General features: G+C 45.9%; 1 protein-coding gene and 1 long non-coding RNA gene across 2 annotated transcripts in view; one reads left to right on the plus strand and one right to left on the minus strand.

Annotated features, from left to right (window-relative positions):
* The window catches only part of LOC134449882 (3',5'-cyclic-AMP phosphodiesterase 4C-like), a 72,053-nt gene extending 62,184 nt beyond the window's left edge, over positions 1-9,869 (plus strand). The window contains exons 12-18 of the mRNA XM_063199974.1: positions 961-1,125; positions 2,317-2,416; positions 4,487-4,641; positions 5,332-5,454; positions 6,738-6,920; positions 8,346-8,571; positions 9,187-9,869. Coding sequence (XP_063056044.1) covers positions 961-1,125; positions 2,317-2,416; positions 4,487-4,641; positions 5,332-5,454; positions 6,738-6,920; positions 8,346-8,571; positions 9,187-9,632 — 1,398 coding nt within the window. The 3' untranslated portion in view covers positions 9,633-9,869. The remainder of the gene's footprint in view (positions 1-960; positions 1,126-2,316; positions 2,417-4,486; positions 4,642-5,331; positions 5,455-6,737; positions 6,921-8,345; positions 8,572-9,186) is intronic.
* Positions 9,870-10,642: 773 nt separating this feature from the next.
* Positions 10,643-13,449, minus strand: LOC134449972 (uncharacterized). Its single transcript, XR_010035000.1, has 3 exons — positions 11,885-13,449; positions 11,371-11,394; positions 10,643-10,885 (listed from the first exon to the last, which is right to left on the minus strand). It is a non-coding gene; the product is annotated as an uncharacterized LOC134449972 (long non-coding RNA).
* Between the last annotated feature and the right edge of the window lie 5,936 nt (positions 13,450-19,385).

The raw sequence follows: 19,385 nt of genomic DNA on the forward strand, positions 1-19,385 counted from the left end.
TCTTGGAATTGGTGACCCAAGTCCCCTCGCAGTGTCCATTTTAGGAATGCATGGTGGAACATCCCATGGATTTCTTGAAACTGTACTCAACGTTATTTATTAAGTATGCATCGGATTTTGCAAACACTGTATGTGTCTTTACATCCTTGTATACTGTATTTGGGTCAGTGATGTTTTAGTAGTGGCTCACATCAGGGTGGTGCAACCACAGCTAGTGCTACTATTGCATGGATTAAGTGATTTTTCTTGTTTTTAGTGAAAGCGTGAAAGCCCATTGGGAAACTTCAACTCCCATTGTCATTGTGACACAGCACTCCACAGCACACAAGTGAACACTGCACACTGCACACAACAAAATTGCATTTATGCCTCACCCGTGCAAGGGGGCAGCCCTCAGTGGCGCTGCATGGGGAGCAGTGCGGTGGGACGATACCATGCTCAGGGTACCTCAGTCATGGAGGAGGATGGGAGAGAGCACTGGTTGATTACTCCCCCCACCAACCTGGCGGGTCGGGAGTCGAACCGGCAACCTCTGGGATGCAAGTCTGACGCCCTAACAGCTCACCCATGACTGCCCTTTAGTGGATTATCTAACAAGATTATCTTATTCATTGCAGTACATTAATTACCACTTACTAAGCAATTTATGGGCAATTGCTATGACTGTACCACCTGATGTCTGAGCCCCAAAATACGTCCCCATTTATTTTTATTAAAATATGTATATATATATATTTATTATATTATTTTTAATTATAAAAAAATATATATTTATTTATATCTGACAGGACAGTGGAGAAGAGACAGAAAATGAGTGGGGAGAGAGAGACGGGGAAGGATCGGCAAATGACTCGGGCCGAAACCAGGATAGCCAGCGTAGTAACCCAGTGCCCTACCGCTAGGCCACGACAGTGCCAAATGTCCCCATTTCTGACCCATTTATGCGTTTGTGTTATCCAGAAGCGAGATCTGCTGAAGACGTTCCGCATCCCCGTTGAGACCTTCGTGTCGTACGTGATGACGCTGGAGGACCATTATCACTCCAACGTGGCCTATCACAACAGCCTGCACGCCGCAGACGTCACCCAATCAACACACGTGCTGCTGTCATCGCCCGCCCTCGACGTGAGTGACACTCTCTCTCCATCAATTACATTTTGTCAAGTCACTGCTGCCACTCTTGCTCAGCCAATCACATAACAGTTAGCTTAGTAGCATTATGTGGCCTACCAGAACAACCTGCACGACGCAGACGTCACCCGTGACACTCTGACACACGTGCTGCTGTCATCGCCCGCCCTCGATGTGAGTGACACTCTCTCTGAGCCAATCACGTAACAGGTGTTAAGCTAACTATTTAGCCCAAACATTCTCCAAGCCACATCATCCCATCAACACACATTCTCTCAACGTGAGTGACAATCTCAATCAGCCAATAAGAGCAGCTTTAGTCATCACTGACACAATCTCTCAGCCAATCACATAACAGATTTTAAACTAGCCAGTTGCTTGCTATCATAATGGCCTCCAAGCTACAGATATCTACTAATAAAGACATATGCTACTCTCCTCGCCCACCCTCGACTTGAGTGACACTTCCTCTCAGCAATCTCTGTGGCTTTACTGTCACAGAAATTCATAGCAATGTTATGATGTGTTTTCTCTGTCAGTATTTGTCAAGGTTTTTGAAGACCCCCGCACTTGCTAGCCATTTAGGTGCTGTTTCCACGTAGCAGGATATTTTTTTAGCAGGGTATTTTTTTCTCCTGCTACGTGGAAACGCAACATGTGGATAAAAAAAATCCTCCATTGTAACAAATGCGTTTCAGACCCCTAAACAGGATTTTTTTTTTTCTCCTGCTATTTTTTTCTCCTGCACCTGGATTTTTAAATATCTGCTACGTGGAAACGGAAGGCCAAAACCAATGCAAAACCAATACAAGCAGGAGAAAAAAATATCCACATATAAAAATATCCAGCTACGTGGAAACGGCACCTTAGTTACAATAAAGAAATCCAATATTCAAGTTGTACAAGGAGAGTTGAAGGTCTTAATCCCTTTGCACAGAGCCTATGTTATAACCTTACTGCCACCAAAATTGTAGTGTTCAAGTCTTAACCTGTTACTCAAGGCTCCCTGTAATGCCATAGCAATGTTGTTATGATGTAGAGGAGTCTTTTCAGCAGTGGATGAATGGACTTGTTTGCCTGTTCTGCGTAAAGAGCCTACACAATGTACATACTGTATGCCACACATACGTTATGACATGAATCCTACATGAAATCTTAGATCTCTTGTCTCTATGTCTCCCTCAGGCCGTGTTCACGGATCTGGAGATTCTGGCTGCTCTCTTTGCTGCAGCCATTCATGATGTCGACCACCCAGGAGTCTCCAACCAGTTCCTCATCAATACCAGTAAGACTCAAAGCAGTTTCGAGACAGTTTTAATACAGTTCCTCAACACCAGTGAGACTTTTAAAACCTCACTTTAAGACCAGGATATAAAACCAGTAACTCATCAATATCAGTATTTGTAAATCCATTTTAATCCAGTAAGACACGGCCCCTGTTATAAATTAGCTGTTAGCAGAATGGCAATGATGAAGTTGTAATGTATTACTAAAAGCCCTTTGTAGTGTCATACTGGTGTAGTACTATGGTAGTAAAGTTTTTTCAGTGACTATTACAGCGTTCCACCGGTGGGACGGCGTGTATTAAAGCGATGGTTCGGAGTAGAATCACCCTAATGCCATTTGAACCGTGACACCCATCCACCTTTACACCCGAAGTGTTTTCTGCCGCAGGCTTACATCAACAGAGTTGCCGTGTTATTCGATGTTTATTCCGGATAGCTTGAATCAAGCGCATATGGATCCTGGGCACCGTCTCCAAACTTTCCCCACAAAAATAACATGTCATGACACCAAACTTCTACAGTATAACAAATGTGGTTTGTACTCACAAAAAGATGAATTTGAAACTTTGTACATAGTCCAGGAGTTTATTAGTAACAACACACGAGACGATTAGCTTTTCTGCTGCTAAACATCCGTCGACGTCACTTCCTCCAGCTGGGACTTTGTTGATGGAAACAAATACACGTGAGTCCGGAAGGCGGAAAACTCAAAAAGACAGCTTGCGCTACAACTAGAAATTAACCACTTCGGATTTAAATTTTACCACGTTTAATAAATAGAAGACGATGCCACACTCGTGCATATATCCTGGCTGTGGACTAAAACACAAACCTTACAATAAAGAAAGTTTCCATGAACTGCCAGCTGGAGGAAGTGACGTCGACGGATAGCAGCAGAAAAGCTCGTGTGTTGTTACTAATAAACTCCTGGACTATGTACAAAGTTTCAAATTCATCTTTTTGTGAGTACAAACCACATTTGTTATACTGTAGAAGTTTGGTGTCATGACATGTTATTTTTGTGGGGAAAGTTTGGAGACGGTTCCCAGGATCCATATGCGCTTGAGTCAAGCTATCCGGAATAAACATCGAATAACACGGCAACTCTGTTGATGTAAGCCTGCGGCAGAAAACACTTCGGGTGTAAAGGTGGATGGGTGTCACGGTTCAAATGGCATTAGGGTGATTCTACTCCGAACCATCGCTTTAAGGGCCTACAACGAGTATCTCATCAACACCAATAAGTGTTGAACCAGAATGAGCAGCCTATCATATCACTTGTGCTTGTGTATGGTACCTACCTAACATATTGATTCTTTTCTTTGATTCATCTATACATCCATCCATCTACCCAATCCTTAATTAGGCAGACGTTTTTGGTGATTTCCTCTGACTTTCTCTGCCATCCATTCTAATCGAGCACTATTTTCCCTCGTTACCCGTCATTCTCATCTCTTTTCATCTTTTCTGTTTTTCCTCATCCTCTATATCATCCATCCATCTTTTCACCTGGTCGTGTGCTTGCCATATCAGGCCCCCTCCTTCTTTCCTTTCCCATAGACAATGGGTTCCCAACCTTTTTCAACTTGGGGCCCACTCGAAATTGTCAAAAATGTTCGGGGCCCACCTCTGACCCAATTAAGAATAAAACTCAAATAAATCAACAACACACACCAAAATATGATTATTATTTTTGGAAAATGATTTCAAGGCCCACTTGGAATACCTTCAGGGCCCACCAGTGGGCCCCGGCCCATATGTTGGGAATCGCTGTCATAGATAATGGGTATTTCACAAACACCCTTTTTTCGTGGATTTCACCAAGGAGTATCCAATAACTAGTTCTAAGTGAAATTAATAATGGGATACTCCTGCAAAAAATGCCCGTTACTCGCACTAGAAAGGCTAGAACACTTCACTTTGAGAAACACCCAATGAATCTGTCGTGGAGAACCACTGTCTGGCTGTGGGCTTCAAGCTGCTGCACCAATGCTAACACTCTATTACTGTATATCGCTATTTTTTCCTCCCTCTCTCTCTCTCTCTCTCTCTCTCTCTCTCTCTAATAGACTCAGAGCTGGCTCTGATGTATAACGATGAGTCTGTGTTGGAGAACCATCACCTGGCGGTGGGCTTCAAGCTGCTGCACCAGGAGAACTGCGACATCTTCCAGAGCCTCACCAAGCGCCAGCGCCAGAACCTCCGCAAGCTTGTCATCGATATGGTGAGAGGCCTGTCCATCATGACCAGCCAACCAATCAGCATGTCTGTCAAAGGATGGCTAGCCAATGAGCATGTCTGTCGCTCTAAAATGTCTCCCTTATTAGAGTGTGTTGCCATTCTTTTTATATAAGATCCACTCTTTGTTTCTGTCTTTGTTACTGAGTCTTAATCTGAAGCTGTATCCAGACTTGTTGCTACTCACTACTCGCCGAGCAATTTGAGCCAATAGAATGTGTCAGTGCTGGGGGTGCTGTGGCGCAGCGCGCTAAGCCCCACACATTTGGGCTTGCATACCCAAGGGTTGCACCCAGAATCCGGCCTGGGTCATTTGCCATCCCTACCCCATCTCTCTCTCCACATTCGCTTCCTGTTGCTCTTCACTGTCCTATCTGAAATAAAGGTGAAAAAGCTCATTAAAAATACATAAAAAAAAGAAGATTCTAAGAAAAAAGAATGTGCCAGTGCTCCTGGCTTCAATGTGAGACCTGAGGCTTTGAAGAGTTGAAGTGATGCAATGTCACGGTTAAAATGTGTAAAAAAATGTTTGTATGTATAGTGAATCGTGTGTGGACGTACTGTAGCTCAATGTATTCTCTCTCTCTCTCTCTCTCTCTCTCTCTCTCTCTCTCTCTCTCTCTCTCTCTCTCTCTCTCTCTCTCTCTCTCTCTCTCTCTCTCTCTCTCTCTTCCAGGTGTTGGCTACAGACATGTCTAAGCACATGACTCTTCTAGCAGATCTAAAGACCATGGTGGAGACCAAGAAAGTCACCAGCTCAGGAGTGTTACTGCTAGACCACTACACCGACCGAATACAGGTATGTGTGTGCGCGTGCGCGCGTGCGTGCGTGCGTGCACGAGTTACCAGTTCCAGACTTGTGATAAATTTGGAAACCACAGTTTTAAAAAACATGGAAACCACTGGGCTAACTTGGGTGCGTTCCAATATGCGACCTTGCGTTCTCCACTTGTGCTTGTGGCCTCGTACCAGGAAGTAATATGTCATGATGACATCACAGACAACAGCATTATATTTCAATTCGCAAAAGCTCAATTATAAAGTCATTTTCTCATTTGTAAACTGGATGGTGAATGAAGAATAGTCCCCCAAAAATTGTTTTGGCTAGGCTGACAGCGCGGAAACGTATTTGTTTTCTCCATGGAGGAGTGGTCAGGAGACGGGGCGAGGCCACAAGCACAAGTGGAGGAGGCAAGGTCGCATATTGGAATGCACCCCTAGTGTGGGAACCTGAAAACAGCTTGTGTGGACCTCAGCAGCGCCTACTGCTGTCTGTGCGCCGTCTGTGTGTGTGTTATAGGTCCTAAGAAACATAGTGCACTGTGCGGACCAAAGCAACCCCAATATTGATATTAATATTGTCCGTGACCCCCCTGTACTTGCTCTGTGACACCCCTAGCGGTCCTGACCCCCAGTTTGGAGACCATTGGTTTACAGTATTTCTCAATTGGTTTTGTACATTTCTCGAATCTCTCTCGCAATTTGCAAAACATAATATTCATTCTCAAAACAACTTTAACAAATGGCAAAACATGGTGGATAACCTGCAAAACCGAGTCTCTTGCTCAAAACCCTTATTTGTCTTTCAAAAACCAAGTTTTTGTGTCAATGAACGTATCAGCACCAGCAGAATGGTTAGTCATTGTGTCATAGTGTATGGACAAGCTAGTCAAATCAATTTCTCATGTTGTCAATTGAATAGTACACTCTTGAGGATCTTTTCTGAAGCGAAATGTTGTTTAGATTGGATGGGAAATGTTGTAAATTCAGTTTTATATTACATTGATCAGATAAGATTGAGATAGTTTCATGCATTCAGAGACAAAGTTTTTTGAGTGATATGACAAAAGCAATTGATAATGTACGAAATCACTGAGAATTGTACACAGCCATGGCATGGTGGACGAGAGCATTTGCTATATGCCGAAAACAATGAGAAACTGATTTGACCATGTGCACAGGTAACACCAGGAAGTCACAATTGAACAAAGACTTTTGAGAATCATTATTCTGTTGTGAGAAAGGTACAAAACCAATTGAGAAAAACTGTAATACATGTTTGTGTGTGTCGGTGTGTTGTAGGTCCTAAGGAACATGGTGCACTGCGCGGACCTGAGCAACCCCACCAAGCCGCTGCTCGTGTACCGCCAGTGGACGGAGCGCATCATGGAGGAGTTCTTCAGGCAGGGGGACAAGGAGCGGGAGAGAGGCATGGAGATCAGTGCCATGTGTGATAAACACACAGCATCCATAGAGAAGAGCCAGGTAGGATCTCTCTCTGTCTCTCTCTCTGTTTCTCTCTCTCTCTCTCTGTTTCTCTCTCTGTCCCTCTCTCTCTCTCTCTGTTTCTCTCTCTCTCTCTCAGCTCACACACACACACACACACACACACACACACACACACACACACACACACACACGCACACACACACACACACACACACACGCACACACACACACGCACACGCACACGCACACACACACACACACGCATACTACTATCTATGTGGGGACCTTCCATTAACTCCAGTACATTTTACTATCATCAACAATAAAAAAAAACATATTTAATGGCTGCAAGCTTTGATGACCAACCAAAATGTCCTCACAACCACAAATGTCCTTACAGCAAAGGTGAACTGTCAGGTTGTGGTCCTCACAGTTGTGGCTCAGTGGTTAGAGCACTGGGTTGGCAACCCAAAGGTTCCCGGTGCAATGCCCGACCGAGCCACAGCTGAAGTGCACTTGAGCAAGGCACCTAAGGGTGGGGGACACTGCTCCCCGGGCGCCGCTCAGCAGGCAGCCCACTGCTACGGACTAGTGTGTGTACTTCAATGTGTTCATTCACTAGTCCAAATGGGATGAAGTGCAGAGAAAGAATTTCCCCTAGGGGACCAAAATTGGCCTCGATTGTAGGCTAAGTAAACACACACGTGCACACACACAGTACATGTGGGGACCTTCCATTAACTCCAGTGCATTTTACTATCAACAATAAAACAACATATTTAATGGCTGTAAGCTTTGATGACCGACCAAAATGTCCTCACAACCACAAATGTCCTTACAGCAAAGGTGAACTGTCAGGTTGTGGTCCTCACAATAGTGGTATGACAAGTACGCACGCACACACACACATTACCATCTTTGTTGGGACCTTCCATTAACTCAAGTGCATTTTACTATCATCAACAATAAAAAAAACATATTTAATGGCTGCAAGCTTTGATGACCAACCAAAATGTCCTCACAACCACAAATGTCCTCACAACAAAGGTGTAATGTGAGGTTGTGGTCCTCACAATAGTGGTATAACAAGTACACACACACACACACACACACACACACACACACACACACACACACACACACACACACACACACTCTCTTCACTTACCTCTGTCTTTTCTCTTTACCTCTTTTCTCTGTCATCTTTCCCAGGTGGGCTTCATCGACTACATCGTGCACCCTCTGTGTGAGACCTGGGGTGACCTGGTGCACCTCGATGGCCACACACATACGCACACACACTTATTTCTGTCTCTATCAATTAACCACCTACCCCCCCCCCTCTCTCTCTCTGCAGGTGGGCTTCATCGACTACATCGTGCACATGGCTACACACATACGCACACACACTTATTTCTGTCTCTATCAATTAACCCCCCCCCTCTCTCTCTCTCTGTGTAGGTGGGCTTCATTGACTACATCGTGCACCCTCTGTGGGAGACCTGGGGTGACCTGGTGCACCCGGACGCCCAGGACATCCTGGACACGCTGGAGGAGAACCGCGACTGGTACCAGAGCACCATGCCCCAGAGCCCCTCGCCGCCGCCTGACCGGGACCGGGCCCAGCTCGGCGGGGGCGCCATCGCGGACCGCTTCCAGTTCGAGCTCACCCTGGAGGAGGAGAACGGCGGAGGTCATCATCAGAACAACCACCACCATCATCAACAGCAGAACCACCACTATCGTCAGGCCCAGATGCAGAATAATCATCATCATCAGAACAATACCATGGAGGAGGAGGAGGAGGAGGAAGAGGAGGAGGAGAACAGTGGTGGTGGTGGTGGTGGTGGTGGGGATCATCGGACCCAGCACCGGACCCAGAACAACCACAACAACCAGCAACACCACCAAAACCAGAACCAGAACTTGGTTCCGTATAGGAGGAGTAGCTATGGGTCCAGTAGAAGGAGTGGGGAGGCGAATGGCAATGCGGAGAATGGTGGCGGTGGTGACCCCAACTGCAATAATGGTGTGAATGGAGAAGCGGAGGAGAATGGTGAGGAGGTGGAGGAGGAAGAGAACGGAGAGGCGGAGGAAAACGGGGGTGGAGAAGGGGAGGTGACGGGGAGTAATGGTGTGGAGGAGAACCACCATGATGAGGAGGTGCAGAATGGAGAGGAGGAGAACCAGGAGAATGGAGAGGAAGGCGAACCGGAAAACGTGGAAGTGGATCAGAACCAAATAGAGGAGGAGGAGGTGAAGGAGGAGGACGATGAAGAGGGGGAGGAGGAGGGAGCGTCAGAGACCCACTGTGAATCTGAGAGAGGGGAGGAAGAGGAGGAGGCAAAGGAAGAGGAAGGAGCAGAAGAGGAAGAGGCAGTAGAGGAGAAAGAGACAGGTGAGGAGGAGGAGGAGGAGGAGGAGGAGGGAGCTGTGGAAGAGGAGAAAGGAGAAGGAGAGGAAGAGGAGGTGGCAGAGGATAAAGAAGGAGGAGAGGACGAAAAAGAGGAGGAGGAAAAGGAGGAGGAAGTGACGGAGGCAAAAGGAGAGCAGGAGGAGGATGGAGAGAACACGGAAGAAGTAGAAAAGGAAGAAGAGGTAGACGAAGAAGAAGAAGAAAAGGCTGAGGAGGAGGAAGGGCAGGAGGAAGAGCAGAAAGAGGGGGATGAGGAGGAAGAGAACCAAGAAGGCAGAGGAGAGGAGAATGAGGAAGAGAACGAGGGAAAAGAGGAGACAGAAGACGAGTAAAATGAGCAGAAGTTGAAAGACGGACAGATGGACAAAAAATAAACCTACAGGAAGAGGAGAAAAAGACTGATTTTTTTTTATACCAAACGAACAAAATAAAAAGCAAAAAGATACACGAACATATAAAAGGAGACACAGGAAGACTGTATGTGACTATATTCGTTCCTCCAACGTTTTCTTCTCTTTTTATCAAAGACTCGCAAGCTTCAGTCAGGACCCTCCGACTGCTAACGTCAAAGCAACACAGTAGGTTTCGTCAACCTCAAAATAATTTCCCCCAAAATCAGTCCTTTGGTTGGCATCAACTTGTTACAGGGTGAATTCTGAACTTTACTTTGCGAAAATATCCCTCTATGGACATTTTTTACCACACCAACCAAGTCTGGAAAATGCAGTGAACCGTCTGGCCGAAGTTTGAACGAGAGGCAATTCCGCTTCCAACCTGTAGGGGGGCAATATATCACCAAAACTACTAAGTGTTGCTTTAATAACCACACAGATAAGTCCAGCATTTCAAACCCATACAGCTGGCAGGTTCCTGAAAGATTTAAAGAAACTGCCTGAAGCTTTGTTTTTTTCTGAAGGCTTTACGTACAGAGGCAAAGGAAATTTAACATGGCATAAAATGGTGTTTTTAGGTTTCAGAAATGGCTTCTAAGATGATTTTTTTTTTGGAACAGTGTTATTGTGCTACAGAAAAGGAGGATGAGCTTTTAAACAGCAGCAACAGCAGGACAATATCTCTCCACTATATACATCTGTACATCTACCACTGCCAGAAGTCTCTGCTTGACACCACAGAGGGAGGAACCGATGTTGGATCTTGGCTTTTGTAGCACTGGGAACATGTGACGTGCCCAATCACGCATGCAAAAAAACTCTTTATCAAAAACTAACAATCCCTGCACTTGAACCGCTGTTGTGTGTGTGTGTGTGAGAGAGAGAGTGAGTGAGCGAGTGAGTGAATGAGTGAATGTGTATTTCTACCATGAAGACTCGAGAGGCAAACGAACGTTATTAACATTTATTGAACATTAGACATGATACAGGAATGCATAAAAGTTTGGCGAACAATAACACTTGATAAAATGCATGAATCAGTTTGGCGAAGGTTCCCGTCTTCGCGTTGAACTCCGGGATAGGACAGCATATCCTCCAGCGGAGATGGAGGCGGGCGTAGCCTGCCCCCTAACAGACGGGAACCTCTGGTGACGGTGGACGGAGGGGTGGTGGTGGCTTCAAAATCGGCTTAACTGAAAAGCAGAGAACAGAATGAGTGACAGCTATTTAAACAAACGTGAATGTGATCCATTGGCTGAGAGGTAACGATGCATGAGTGACGCGTAACGGGGGAACCCCCAATCTCGCGTTGTGATTGGTTGGCGATCCTGGGCAATGACGCATGTATGATCTGTCAAAAGGAAGATTTGTTGGTTGGCCTAGTAGGCTAAGTTTGACAGCCGAGAAATTCGAGTCTCCCTGGTAGAATTTACGCAAGCTCCCATTTCTACCATGAAGACTCGAGAGGCAAACGAACGTTATTAACATTTATTGAACATTAGACATGATACAGGAATGCATAAAAGTTTGGCGAACAATAACACTTGATAAAATGCATGAATCAGTTTGGCGAAGGTTCCCGTCTTCGCGTTGAACTCCGGGATAGGACAGCATATCCTCCAGCGGAGATGGAGGCGGGCGTAGCCTGCCCCAAAATAGAGATTAGAAGTGAACTCACCTACCGCTTACAAGGAGACACCATCTGAAAGACATGAAAAGTTAGTTAGATGATTGATTGATGATAGACGGAAGATGAAGGATGATAGGTGATGATGATGAGATGATGATGATAATGATAATGATGATAATGATGACAATGACAATGATGACAATGGCAATGATGACGATGATGACGATAATGATGATAATGATGACAATGATGACAATGATGAAGATGATAATGATAATGATGACAATGACGATAATGATGACAATGATGATAATGATGACGATGATAACAATGATGATGATGATAAAGATGATAATGATAACGATGACAATGACGACAATGATTACAATGATAATAATAATAATGATGATGATGAGTGATAAGTGATAGGTGTTGGAAGACAAATGATGATAGATTAAATGAGATTATAAATGATAGGGATGTTCTAAGGCTTAAGCTTATGGGCGGTGGTCTAGCGGAGGCATGAAGCCTGTGATGATGATGGTGATGATAATGTCGGTACCTTAGGCTATGCGAGAAGACATGGCGCGGATGCGCTGAGAGCAGAGACACAGCAGAGCGTTATGATTTGATTGATAGATGCACCTTGGTCAGGAGAGCGCTGAAAACTTAGATTATGACAGTAGGTAGAGAGCCGGAATCGTGACCTAGGAGAGAGAGTAGAACATGGTGATGAATGAGTAAATGAATGGATGGATGAATGAATGTAGGCTATAATATGTGGTATGATAGTTGACATCATAGATAAACAACCATGGCAACTAGGCTGGTTCAATGTTACAAAATATAGAGATAACAGGCTTACGGACCACTATAAAATCGATCTGATAGATGAGAGAAGGATAGAATACAGACATGACCGGGTGACCGGAGCGATAGCCCCCCAAGAGATGGAGTGAATGCCGCCGGTGCAGCAAAATACCACCGTCACCAGAAATGAGAATAGAAAACATAAAGTTACAGACCAGATATAGCATGCTTCAACGAGGTGATGAGGAGTGAGGCAAATGCAGGAAGCGTATGCGCCAGACGACCAACGGCCCAGCGCCTTGATCGCAGTAGGGGACAGACCCCGCTTAGCGGCCGTGGTGGCCACGCCGATTCTGAACGAGCGTGCTGTATACCTCTTGGGCGAGGAACGAGAAGAACGAAACAGAGTTAACAGAACAGAAACAGTACACTGAGCCAGATGACAAAGCGAGGAATGAGCCGAATGCAAGATGCACTGCGTCAGACCAGCGGCTGAAAGCCTGCACTATGCGGGCGTCTGCCCAGAGTGGTGAGAGAGACAGCTTTAGACAAAGCATGAGTGGCTAACATTAAAAGACGAGCACCTCGGCCAGGATAGCAGAAAGGTCAGGTTAAAACAGAGGAGAATCGGCAGACAACTGGTAATCATGACCTAAGAGAGGGAGAGAGCAGAGCTTGTAGCTGAAACGAACAATGAATGAAACACCAAGAAAACATCTCGACCAAGAATAATAACACCATGTCAGTTATGATAAACACCTACGCGGTGTGGCGCGGTGAATGCTTGTGCAAAGCAGGCATGGACACAGGCAGTGGGGCGGATGCCCTGGTTGGTTGAGAGAAACAACTTGCGGTAACTGCATGATTAGACTAGCAATAAAAAAGGGTGGCACCTTCGTCAGGAGAATGCAGAAAGTGCGAGCTTACGACAGAGGAGAGTTGGAGAGCCGGTTATCGAGACCTGAGAGGGACAGAGCAGAAAGCTGAAACATCACTGAATAACGGCACCAGAACAAAAACGGCATATCAAAATAGACATAAACTCCTACTCGCTACCAGTGGGTAGCTGCGATAAGTTTGTCATGCAGGATGGATGAGGATACCGATACAACCAGGTGACTGGCGTTAAAGTTGGGGCGACAGCCCAGTGCGATGCTGAGGCGATGGCCCATTGTGATGCCGAGTTGTGATGTTGAGCCGTGGTGTTGAGGTGCGACAGCCCAGGGCAATGCTGAGGTGAGCCGTTGATGCACGAGCCCTGAGGCGCCGGCCCAGGGTGATGTTGAGTCGCCGGCCCAGGGTGATGTTGAGTCGCCGGCCCAGGGTGATGTAGAGTCGCCGGCCCAGGGTGATGTAGAGTCGCCGGCCCAGGGTGATGTAGAGTCGCCGGCCCAGGATGATGTAGAGTCGCCGGCCCAGGATGATGTAGAGTCGCCGGCCCAGGATGATGTAGAGTCGCCGGCCCAGGATGATGTAGAGTCGCCGGCCCAGGATGATGTAGAGTCGCCGGCCCAGGATGATGTAGAGTCGCCGGCCCAGGATGACGTTGGGGCCGATGCCCAGTCCAGTGTCGGGGCCGATGCCCAGTCCGTCGTCGGGGCCAGAGCCCAGTGCGTCGTCGGGGCCAGAGCCCAGTCCATCGTTGGGGCCAGAGCCCAGTCCATCGTTGGGGCCAGAGCCCAGTCCATCGTTGGGGCCAGAGCCCAGTCCATCGTTGGGGCCAGAGCCCAGTCCGACGTTGGGGCCGATGCCCAGTCCGACGTTGGGGCCGATGCCCAGTGCATGACGTAGCGTATGCCCTACGTGGAGCGGCAGGCGCACGTGTATGTGAAAGTGTACGGGAAAGCAGCAGAGAACACCATCACCAGATATGAGAAAACAAACACAATACGACACATCACAGTCCGAGCGCCCTGACGATTCCAATGAAGCCTAAGGGCACGAGTGGTGTACAGAGTGAGAGGGTTAGCCCATAGATGGCTACCAATGGGATCAGAACCCTGACAGGACTCCATGGGCAGAGTTTCATGTATAATTTAAGTATGATTATTACTGTCATCATCGATGTACTTCCCACGGATATCACTCATTTATTTACTTAAATTTGGACGGTGTATATGTAGCCCATTGTGATCAGAATAACTCGAAATAGACAAGGCATTGCAACCGGCTACAATGTCCCTCGATGCGACCGGGCGCAGGCCGAAAGCCCCGCGTGATCTTTAAAGGTACACTGTGCAGGAAATGGTCAAAAAAAGAAATGCAACTATGCTGCTCGTTGAAACTGAGCTGCCTATTGCCAAATTTGGTCTTTACATGAACATTTACCATGTAATAAACATATTTTCCAGTATGGTCCAAGTACAGTCATTGTTTGGTGCTAAAAATTGCTATTTGGTAAATTCAAAATGGTGGACCATGGAGAAGATCCCCCCTTACATGTAAGAAAAGTGCAATTTTTCAGTCATAAGGAATACTTGGAATTTGATGGTGGGGTAAGTATTCATGAAAAAAGGTAATTAGTGAACTGGCAGCATGAAGTCTGGAAATAAACAACTAAAAATCTCACAGTGTCCCTTTAACTTAATCCAGCCCTGAATGACTTGAAGCGGGAGTGAGGAAGCAAGGTACACTTATCAATACAAACTGCAGGCAGTGCGATGACATGAGGTGATGATTGGCACGCGCGCATAAGCTTAATGTGCGATCCAGAAGTCTAGGCCTACGAACCGAAGTCATAACTCTTAAAAGTCAACGAGACCGCCACATGGGCCAGTCCATGCAAACGAAAACGTAAAATAGGCTCGTGTTGTGGGCATAGGCTACTGAACGGAACATTGAAATAGGCAGGTGCAAACTGATGAACGCACGACCGTAATCCACGTGAATGAAAAACTGAAGGCGGTGCTACGGCCCGTAGGCTGAGGTCCTTGCAACATCGCTCCGGAACATAGGAAGTACGTTTGTAATCAGGACAATTAAGAACGAGTGCAAGGCTCTGCAATGTCCTCCGTCCGGTGTCGTGACAGGCAGTAGCACGAAACACAGAAGGTAATGTGGGTTATGCATGCGGGCGAGGCGCTTCGATATATAAGTAGCCCATTTAGATCTGTATCCCCAGCAAACGTTCCAAAAAAGCCACACCGACCGGTTCATAAATGCTCTATAATATTGGCAAGCGAATCACCAGTCCATCCGCAGCAGATGAGGCCGACGAGGACCAAGTAAATTGTGACTCGCAGTACCCATCACGCCTCCGAAAAAACAAATGTGCTGAGCAGATAAGCTGGCTAAGTGCGCGAGGCGCAACGAGAGAGAGCACCGCGGGCCCAGTTACTTCGAGTCCGCCCTTCCCCAGCAAATGTTCCAAAAGTCACTCCAACCAATTCATGGAATTCTCCCAAATGACCGCAAACGAAACGTAGGCCATCAGTCAACCAGCGGCAGACGATACTGATATCCGAGACGGTGCAACAAGCCGAGTATGAGGCATAAGAGGCGACTTGCCTGGACAACAATTCCCCCGCAAAATAGTCATTCGCTGAGATAAACGTTCCCTGGGTCCGCAGGGCAAGTGAAGAGAAAGCCGCCAGGTTACTCACGAAATGCACCAGTTCGGGGAAATCCATCCACAGGCAGGCTAGTTCAAAAGCAAATCCACAGAAATCAGGGAGCGGCGTGCCAAACAAATTGAATGAAGCCTTGCGAGAAAATGATTAGGCTGTTAAAAAGCACCGATTGCGTGCCACGCGTTTGAGCGGTTGGAAATCCCATCCCAGCAACGGCAAGGTGAGGAGTTATCAAGTAACCAGGTAGAAAATAAACAGAATGTTTGATAACGAAAACGCCGGACAGCCACTTCAAAATCGGCTTAACTGAAAAGCAGAGAACAGAATGAGTGACAGCTATTTAAACAAACGTGAATGTGATCCATTGGCTGAGAGGTAACGATGCATGAGTGACGCGTAACGGGGGAACCCCCAATCTCGCGTTGTGATTGGTTGGCGATCCTGGGCAATGACGCATGTATGATCTGTCAAAAGGAAGATTTGTTGGTTGGCCTAGTAGGCTAAGTTTGACAGCCGAGAAATTCGAGTCTCCCTGGTAGAATTTACGCAAGCTCCCATTTATTTATGCAGTGAATGAGTGAATGTGTCCATATGTATGTGTGCGTGACAATGTGTGTTTGTATATGTGTCTATATAATATATATATACTGTATGTATGTATGTATTTATGTATGTATGTATGTATGTATGGGGGAGAAAGATTAATAACGTGAGTGTGTGTTTTTAGTGTGTATATTCTGACTATACAGGACTAAAAGACTGATGCTGAACACTCCCCCTCAAAGGGAACCACACAAACACACACTTTTAATTTTTCTTCCATTTTTGTCGGAAAGGAAACAGAAACAAACACACAGACACACTGATAAATACCGATACTCCTACCATTGCGAGGAGTAAAGGACGCTATACCTTCTGGTCTCTCCGTGGCCACTTCTGAAGCAATGTATTATGGGATGGTGATGGGGTGAGTGTGGGGGAGGGGGGCATATAGGGCTCAGTACAGTATCTAACCTCCCTTCCTCTCCTTTTTTGCTTTTGGCCTCATGTTAGTTTCACTGACGCCCCACCTCCGTGGAGAAAACAATTGAGTTTCCATGTTATCAGCCTAGGCAGAGAAACTATTGGGGGGGCTTTTCCCGATTCAACATCCGAATTGCAAATGAGAAAATTACCTTTAAAATGTGCTTTTATGAGACATGGAATGAAACCTCATTAAACTATCATTAATGACGTACTGCCGCTATCTCTGCAAGTCAGTCTATTTCCTTTGGTCTTGTGATGATGCAGGGTTTCACATATCAATGATCAAGGTTTTTATTCAACATCTTGCAAAGGTCCTTCTCTTTGCAATTGGGATTTTGAATGGGGGGAAAGTCCCCCAAAATGTCGCTTTTGTGCCTGTTTGACAGCAGGGAATCTTTATTGCAATTTTTTTTGCAAGATACAGAGTATAAAATGTAGCCTGTTTTATTGAGATGTCTTCATATCACAAGGTTGTAGGCTGTAGGGATGGGTTTGAGAAGCACAGATTTCATACAGTGGTCTCGCTGGACTTGTAGAAAGGGTACAGTCAAATGAAGAAATTTCATTCTGACCTGAAAATGTTGCTTAGAGCCCTGATTAGATGATTACAAACTCAATTTCTAATTTAGAAAGGGAAAGGTGCGCTAATTGGTTAAAATGGCAACACCACATTGAATTTGTGGGGATTGGTTGAACTTGCATAAAAGTAATTTATCCGTTTCAGGCCAGAATGCCTTTGTGACGTTGGCTACGTCCATTTCTATCAACTGAATGATACAGTAATACTGGCTGAATCTCAATATGTCTCCTCCAGTGGCTTCCTCTGTCCTCGTGCCTCGACATCATTGCGGATTTGTCAATACGCAACATCGCAGAGGACGAAGGGGGAAGGCGAAAGGCCAGTGTAGTGCCAGAGGATGCACGCCATGCTTGAGTCTTCCATCCTCCCTGGATTCCTTAACTTGATTCCCACATGGAAAGAGGGCAGAGAACGATGCATGAGGAAGTACTGTAGGAAACAAGAGGAGGATTGATATTGAAAAGGCCACTATATGTCTATGGTGTCTGGGTGCAAGTCAAATTAGTTCCTCCCATCCTTTCCTGTCGCTTGTGGCCTCGTGATGCATGGCTATGACGTCATTGATGATCGAAGTTTCATTCAATATCTTGCAAAACTGCAGTTCAAAGATGATCAAATTAGTTCATTTCCAATAGGGATGTTGACTGGGAAAATACTCCCACAAAAGTGGCCTCATGATGCAAGGCGCAAAGTCATCAAGGATCGTCGGTCGAAGTTTTATTCAATGTCTCGCAATATGACAGCAATTAAAAGGTTGATGAGTGGAGGTGCAAAACGCACACTAGAAAAGGAGGTGCTGTCAACCAGTAAAACTCTTGCAAGAGGAGAGAAGTGCCGAACAATCCCGAGTTGCATAAATAAGCTTTCAATCTGACAACGTTTTGGCCTGTCAGTCTTCACTTGACCTGAGGAAGGCCGACAGGCCGAAACGGTCAGATTAAAAGTTTATTTATGCAACTCGGGAGTGTTCGGCGGTTCTCTCCTCTTACCTGCAATTAAAAGGTTGTCATCTTATTAGCAATGGCGATGTTGAATGGGTAAAGAGTCCAACAACAGCTACTCTGCCTAGGTTGACATGGGGAAAACTTAAACCCGTTAAAACACAGTGTCATAAATGTGTTGTTACCAGAATGCCAAGGACCGAGTCGTAGTGCTATGTATAAAGGCCCTGTGTTATGTCATAGTACAGCAGTACTATGGTAATTAAGCTTTCAATGATTATTACAGAGTGCATCAGATGGTACAGCGTGCATTATGGGGCTACTGTTTTCTCCACAGAGGAGAGAGGCCACAAGCAGTAGGAAAGGATGGGAGGGAATAGTTTGACCTCCGCACCCCTCTTTCAGCACCCCTCCCGCCTTCTTCCTGGTTCTGCCCCCTTTACCCCTCCGTCTTGTTTCTGATTGGTTGGCCCCTTAGGGTCGCCCACCTCTGTGTTTGTTTCCTGTGTGTTATAACGTCCACTGTATTTTACTCGTCGAGACAAAAAAGGGCGATTATTACACCAATAAAATTGACATGATCCAAAATGCCAACTCTTGTGGTGAGGTCCGTGGTCTAGAAAGCTCCTGGTCAGCCCAGAGCTGTATGAAGTAGAAGTAGGCCTACTGTAGAATCGAAATCATGATTTAAGTACAGCACTAGTATATGATAATTATGTCTGTATAATTGAAAAGTGTTAAGCAAAACCAATCATTTGTTAGGTCTCTATTCACAAATGTCTTGTTCACAGGCAGTAAGGGCTTTATTTTCATTTATTTATTTTTTACATTTTTTTTGGTGTTTTTGACTTGTGATAGTACTGTGAAGATGGTGACAGGAAGCAAGTGGGGAGAGAGAGATGGGGAAGGGCCGGCAAAGGACCCGGGCTGGGACTCGAACCCTTGGTCAGCCGCATAGTAGACGAGTGCACTACCATTAGGTCATGGTGAGGCCTTCATTATGATTAAGGACTTAAAGGACACATGACACTTATACAATCAGTCAGTAGGCATGTATTAGTGGCTATTAGTTTACTCTTCTCGTTTCTGTTTTACTATACATCTCTGTGTCAGACAGCTCTATGGTAGGATGAGAGA

This window comes from Engraulis encrasicolus, chromosome 1 (genome assembly GCF_034702125.1).
Source record: "Engraulis encrasicolus isolate BLACKSEA-1 chromosome 1, IST_EnEncr_1.0, whole genome shotgun sequence".
NCBI classification, from domain to species: Eukaryota; Metazoa; Chordata; class Actinopteri; order Clupeiformes; family Engraulidae; genus Engraulis; species Engraulis encrasicolus.